This window comes from Nerophis ophidion, linkage group LG26 (genome assembly GCF_033978795.1).
Source record: "Nerophis ophidion isolate RoL-2023_Sa linkage group LG26, RoL_Noph_v1.0, whole genome shotgun sequence".
NCBI lineage: Eukaryota > Metazoa > Chordata > Actinopteri > Syngnathiformes > Syngnathidae > Nerophis > Nerophis ophidion.
In genome coordinates, this window is record NC_084636.1 from 33,333,258 (window position 1) to 33,340,577 (window position 7,320).

General features: G+C 39.0%; 1 protein-coding gene across 10 annotated transcripts in view; it reads left to right on the plus strand.

The window, feature by feature from the left end:
- wwc3 (WWC family member 3) overlaps window positions 1-6,473 on the plus strand; it is a 119,697-nt gene extending 113,224 nt beyond the window's left edge. For 7 of the 10 annotated variants that reach the window (XM_061887756.1, XM_061887750.1, XM_061887752.1 and 4 more), the window contains 4 exons: window positions 1,516-1,608; window positions 1,694-1,927; window positions 1,997-2,124; window positions 5,944-6,473. In XM_061887756.1, the coding sequence (XP_061743740.1) occupies window positions 1,516-1,608; window positions 1,694-1,927; window positions 1,997-2,124; window positions 5,944-6,010 (522 nt within the window). In that variant the 3' untranslated portion in view covers window positions 6,011-6,473. The remainder of the gene's footprint in view (window positions 1-1,515; window positions 1,609-1,693; window positions 1,928-1,996; window positions 2,125-5,943) is intronic. The other 3 variants (XM_061887751.1, XM_061887753.1, XM_061887760.1) reach the window with 1 other exon arrangement.
- Window positions 6,474-7,320: the final 847 nt, after the last annotated feature.

Here is a 7,320-nt window from a genome sequence, read left to right on the forward strand (position 1 = left end):
TGTTGACATGTGTCTGTTTGTTAGTTGACATGTATTTGTTTGTTGACATGTCTATTTGACACGTGTCTGTTTGTTGACATGTTTGTTTATTGACATGTGAGTTGATGTTTCTTTGTTGACATGTTTGCTGGCGTGTGTTTGTTGACATGTTTGTCGACGTGTGTGTTTGTTAATTGACATATTTGTTTGGCATGTGTGTTTGTTGACATGTGTTTGTTAGTTGACATGTATTTGTTGACATGTCTGTTAGTTGACATGTATTTGACTGTTGACATTTATTGACATGCTTGTTGACTTTTTTTGTCTGCATGTGTTTGTTGGCGTTTGTTTGTTGATGTGTGTGTGTTTGACGTGTTTGTTTGTTGACGTGTGTATCTGTTAGTGTTTGTTGACATGTTGGTCTGTTAGTTGACATGTATTTGTTTGTTGACATGTGTCTGTTTGTTGACATGTGTCTGTTTGTTGACATGTTTGTTTATTGATATGTGTGTTGACGTTTGTTTGTTGACATGTGTGTTTGACATGTTTGTTGACATTTGTTTGTTGACATGTGTGTTTGACATGTTTGTTGACATTTGTTTGTTGACGTGTGTGTTTGTTTGTTGACATGTGTGTTTGACATGTTTGTTGACATTTGTTTGTTGACATGTGTGTTTGACATGTTTGTTGACATTTGTTTGTTGACGTGTGTGTTTGTTTATTGACATATTTGTTTTGCATGTGTGTTGTTTGTGGACACGTGTTTGTTTATTGACATGTGTTTATGTTAGCTGACGTGTATTTGTTTATTGACATGTTTGTTGATGGGTGTTTGTTGACAAGTGTTTGTTTGTTGACATGTGTTTGTCTGTTAGTTGACATGTATTTGTTTGTTGACATGTCTATTTGACATGTGTCTGTTTGTTGACATGTTTGTTTATTGACATGTGAGTTGATGTTTCTTTGTTGACATGTTTGCTGGCATGTGTTTGTTGACATTTTTGTCGACGTGTGTGTTTGTTAATTGACATATTTGTTTGGCATGTGTGTTTGTTGACATGTGTTTCTGTTAAATGACATGTATTTGTTTGACATATTTGTTGATGTGTGTTTGTTGACATTGGTTTGTTTGTTTGTTTGTTTGTTTGTTTGTTGACAAGTGTTTTTTGTTGACATGTTTGTCTGTTAGTTGACATGTGAGTTGATGTTTCTTTGTTGACATGTTTGCTGGCACGTGTTTGTTGACATGCTTGTTGACGTGTGCGTGATTGTTGACATGTGTTTGTTAGTTGACATGTCTGTTAGTTGACATGTATTTGACCGTTGACATGTTTGTTTATTGACATGCTTGTTGACTTTTTTTGTCTGCATGTGTTTGTTGACGTTTGTTTGTTGATGTGTGTGTGTTTGACGTGTTTGTTTGTTGACATGTGTGTATCTGTTAGTGTTTGTTGACATGTTGGTCTGTTAGTTGACATGTATTTGTTTGTTGACATGTGTCTGTTTGTTGACATGTGTTTGTTTGTTTGTTGCCAGCTATATCGCAGCGACAGCGACAGTTCGACTCTGCCAAAGAAGTCTCCTTTTGTCAGAAACACTCTAGAGCGAAGAACTCTGCGCTACAAGCAGGTAGGGAGACTGTTGCCTCCTTCTAGTTGACTCGGGTCTAGCCAGTTGACCACGGTCTGGGTTGAGCGTGTCCGTGCCCCCCCAGCAGCAGTCGTACGGCTCCTCCCTGGCCGAGCAGCCCACGCGCACCTCCTTGGACCTGGAGCTGGACCTCCAGGCCTGCAGGACGCGCCAGAGGCAGCTGCTGGAGGAGCTGAGCGCCCTGAGGGAGCTGAAGCTGCGGCTGGAGGAACCTCAGCTCAGCGAGGCCGGCGAGCTTCCTCACTGGGCCCTGAGGGACGAGCGCTTCCGCTGCCTGCTCAGAGAGGCCCACAGACAGGTGAGAAGTCAGCCCGCCTGCTGGCCGCCACCCCCGTTGACCTCGCCCTGTTGACCTCGTGTGGCGCAGGCGGGTCAGAGCAAGCAGGAGCAGCGGCAGGAGGAGGAGGCGGGCAGGAGGCTCAGGAAGGCGTCCAAGGAGGTCCTTCAGATGAGAGGGCAGAGCCACAAGGAGCCACTTCCTGTTCAGACATTCAGGTGACAAACACTTCCCGTTTCATGTCGATTCAGCACAGCGCCCTCCAGTGGTCACATTCAGGAAACAACATCAACTATAACTTAACGTCTTTAACTAGTATTGTTTACGTTTTAATTGGTAGATATTTCTACTTCCTGATTGCCCTTTCTAGCTTTTAGCGCCATCACAGCGCCCTCCAGTGGTCACATTCAGGAAACAACATAAACTGATAGTTAACATCTTAAACTAGTATTTTTTACTTTTTAGTAACTAGTTATTTTGACTTGCTGTTTGATCTTTCTAGCTTTTAACATCATGTCACTTCATCACAGCGCCCTCCAGTGGTCACACTCAGGAAACAACATCAACTATAACCTAACGTCTTTAACTAGTATTGTTTACTTTTTAGTTGGTAGATATTTGTACTTCCTGATTGCCCTTTCTAGCTTTTAGCGCCATCACAGCGCCCTCCAGTGGTCACATTCAGGAAACAACATCAACTGATAGTTAACGTCTTAAACTAGTATTTTTTACTTTTTAGTAACTAGTTATTTTTACTTCCTGTTTGATCTTTCTAGCTTTTAACATCATGTCACTTCATCACAGCGTCCTCCAGTGGTCACATTCAGGAAACAACATCAACTATAACCTAACGTCTTTAACTAGTATTGTTTACTTTTTAGTCGGTAGATATTTGTACTTCCTGATTGCCCTTTCTAGCTTTTAGGGCCATCACAGCGCCCTCCAGTGGTCACATTCAGGAAACAACATCAACTATAACTTAACGTCTTTAACTAGTATTGTTTACGTTTTAGTTGGTAGATATTTGTACTTCCTGATTGCCCTTTCTAGCTTTTAGCGCCATCACAGCGCCCTCCAGTGGTCACATTCAGGAAACAACATCAACTATAACTTGACGTCTTTAACTAGTATTGTTTACGTTTTAGTTGGTAGATATTTGTACTTCCTGATTGCCCTTTCTAGCTTTTAGCGCATCACAGCGCCCTCCAGTGTTCACATTTAGGAAACAACATCAACTATAACTTAACGTCTTTAACTAGTATTGTTTACTTTTTAGTTGGTAGATATTTGTACTTCCTGATTGCCCTTTCTAGCTTTTAGCGCCATCACAGCGCCCTCCAGTGGTCACATTCAGGAAACAACATCAACTATAAGTTAACATATTTAACTAGGATTGTTTACTGTTTACCACTAGTTATTTTCACTTCCTGTTTGACCTTCCTAGCTTTTAGCATCATGTTGCTGCATCATGTTGCTTCATCACAGCGCCCTCCAGTGGTCACATTGAGAAAACAACATCAACTATTAAGTTAACATCTTTAACTAGTTGTTAACTTTTTAGTTAGTAGTTATTTTTACTTCCGGCTTGATCTATCTAGCTTTTAACATCATATGGCTTCATCGCAGCGCCCTCCAGTGGTCACATTCAGGAAACAACATAAACTGATAGTTAACGTCTTAAACTAGTATTTTTTACTTTTTAGTAACTAGTTATTTTTACTTCCTGTTTGATCTTTCTAGCTTTTAACAAATTGTCACTTCATCACAGCGCCCTCCAGTGGTTACATTTAGGAAACAATATCAATTATAAGTTAACATATTTAACCATTAGTATTGTTTACTTTTTAGTTACAAGTTATTTTTACTTCCTGTTTGACATTTCTAGCTTTTAGCATCAAGACGCTCAATCACATTTTAATTTTTTATTGCAATAATTTTACCAAGAGTATGTGGGCAAACCCCCCTCCGATATGTGGTCCTCTCAAAGGTTTCTCATAGTCATCATTGTCACCTACGTCCCACTGGGTTGAGTTTTTCCTTGCCCTTATGTGGGCTCTACCGAGGATGTCGTTGTGGTTTGTGTTGTGGTTTGTGCAGCCCTTTGAGACACTAGTGATTTAGGGCTATATAAATAATCATTGATTGATGATTGATAATACGTGTAAATTACACATTGACATTTTTTGTTCTTAAAAATGTCTATTACATTTAATGTCATTTTTAAAATTGTATTTAGTTACTATTTTTTGGGCCTTTTTGTTAAACTTTTATTTATATTTAAAAACATTTAAATGAAATTATTCTATTGATGAAACATATTCATTTATGATACCGATTATATTACTGTTGTTGATGTATATGTTTACTAAATATCGAAATACATTAGTACAATTACGATTTAATTAAGGTGATATTCTAAAAATATATTTAAAATATGCAATGTACGTACTGTATATGATTAGATTTAAAAACACAGATTTATAATACTACCAATTATTTATGTATCAATGTTGTTTGATACATACAGTATATAGCAATATTTTGTTTGGTTATCCAAAGCTAATTTTTATCAAAGCTAAATTACTTAAGATGTATGTCATTGATCTATTTATTATCATTTTATTATTATTGTATTATTATTTTTGTACAGAGGCCCAAACTATCTCGTGTGCACGAGATACATATCTTTAAAAAAATTAAAAATGAAAAAATTCCACCATGTCCCTTTAGGGCAGGGGTGCCCACACTTTTTCTGCAGGCGAGCTACTTTTCAATTGACCAACTCGAGGGGATCTACCTCATTTATATATATCATTTATATTTATTTATTTATGAAAGAGACATTTTTGTAAACAAGTTAAATGTGTTTAATGATAATACAAGCATGTGTAACACATATAGATGTCTTTCTTTCACAAAGACAAGAATATAAGTTGGTGTATTACCTGATTCTGATGACTTGCATTGATTGGAATCAGACAGTAATGATGATAACGCCCACATTTTCAAATGGAGGAGAAAAAAAAGTTGTCCTTTCTGTACAATACCACATGAAAGTGGTTGGTTTTTGGCATCTAATTCATCCAGCTTCCATACACTTTACAAGAAAAACATTGGCGGCAAATTCCGTAGCTTGCTTGATTGACATTCACGGCACCCGAGGGTCTTGTGAGATGACGCTGGCTGCTGCCAGTTCATTATTATGAAAAAATGACAGAGAGGAAGGCGAGAAACACTTTTTATTTCAACAGACTTTCCCTTCCGTCAAAACTCTAAAGGCCGACTGCACATTTCCTATCTTCACAATAAAAGCCCTGCTTCATGCTGCCTGCGCTAACAAAATAAGAGTCTCGGAAAGCTGGCGTGCACAAGTGATGTGCACGCCAGCTTTCTGAGGGATCGCTTGTGCACGCCAGTTTTCCGAGACTCTGTATTTAGTTAGCGCAGGCAGCATGAAGCAGGGCTTTTATTGTGAAGATAGGAAATGTGCAGTCGGCCTTTAGAGTTTTGACGGAAGGTACGGCGCGAGAGTCTGTTGAAATAAAAAGTGTTTCTGGCCTTCCTCTCGGTCATATTTTCATAATAATGATCTTGCAGCAGCCAGCGTCATCTCACAAGACCCTCCGGTACCGTGAATGTCATTTAAGTGACGTCTTGGTGAAGATTGATGATCACTCATTTTTAGGTCTATTTTTGTTTAAAAGCCCGGCTGGAGATCGACTGACACACCCCCCGCGGTCGACTGGTAGCTCGCCATCGACGTAATGGGCACCCTATGTTTGCACTATATATATTTTTTAATTACACGTATGGATGATCGGGGTAAAAAATACTGATTTTTTTTTTAAAACCACACATTCAAAACGGCATTGAAGAAATTTACAAATGTTTTTATTAATGACATAGTTTTTAATTAAAAAAAATATATATATTCGAATCGAAAGCTCGTTGTACTGTGCAGTTGAATAGTCAGCCGCCAGGGGGCGTGCTTGCTCGGCGCATGTGACGAAGAAGTGTATTGCGGTGTTTGACTGCAGAGAGAAGATGGCCTTCTTCACCAGACCAAGGTTCAACATACCTCCTCTGCCGGCTGACGACGTGTGACGCACGCCGCGACTCCACATGAAGTATTGGAGCTACTTTCGCTTCCACTTTCCTCCCGCGCCACGAGCAGGACGAGCACGTGTGTCTGCGGCGGCCAAAATGATGAAGAAAGTCTTTCATTCCTCGACTGTACTGTAACTTATTTATAGTACTCTTCCTTGAAGGACGGCAGAAAGGTCAAAGAAAGCTCCGATAAAAAAGAAAACCGCTTCCTGCTTTGTACGCCTCTTTTGTAGCTTTGAACAAATAGCACTTGAGTGTTGTTACTTATCCTCCATCTTTAAAGACATATTTACATCACTTTGTAATCACCTATGACACGTGTCCTTATTCCCACTTTCATGTATAACATCAAACACTGTATTCTTTTCTAACATCTGCAGTGTTACCTCTTGTCAAAATAAAAGCATCCAAGCACATCTGCAGTCTTACCTCTTGTCAAAATAAAAGCATCCAAGCACAATTCTGCAGTTTTGTCAAAATAAAAGCATCCAAGCACATCCACAGTCTTACCTCTTGTCAAAATAAAAGCATCCAAGCCAATCTGCAGTGTTACCTCTTGTCAAAATAAAAGCATCCAATCACAATTCTGCAGTGTTGTCAAAATAAAAGCATCCAAGCACATCTGCAGTCTTACCTCTTGCCAAAATAAAAGTATCAAAGCACATCTGCAGTCTTACGTCTTGTCATAATAAAAGCATCCAAGCACATCTGCAGTCTTACCTCTTGTCAAAATAAAAGCATTAAAGCACATTTGCAGTCTTACCTCTTGTCAAAATAAAAGCATACAAGCCAATCTGCAGTGTTACCTCTTGTCAAAATAAAAGCATCCAAGCACATCTGCGGTCTTACCTGTTGTCAAAATAAAAGCATCCAATCACAATTCTGCAGTGTTGTCAAAATAAAAGCATCCAAGCACATCTGCAGTCTTACCTCTTGTCAAAATAAAACCATCCAAGCACATCTGCAGTCTTGCCTCTTTGTCAAAATAAAAGCATCCAAGCACATGTGCAGTCTTACCTCTTGTCAAAATAAAAGCATCCAAGCACATCTGCAGTCTTACCTCTTGTCAAAATAAAAGCATCCAAGCACAATTCTGCAGTTTTGTCAACATAAAAGCATCCAAGCACATCCACAGTCTTGCCTCTTGTCAAAATAAAAGCATCCAAGCACATCTGCAGTCTTACCTCTTGTCAAAATAAAAGCATCCAAGCACATCTGCGGTCTTACCTGTTGTCAAAATAAAAGCATCCAATCACAATTCTGCAGAGTTGTCAAAATAAAAGCATCCAATCACAATTCTGCAGTGT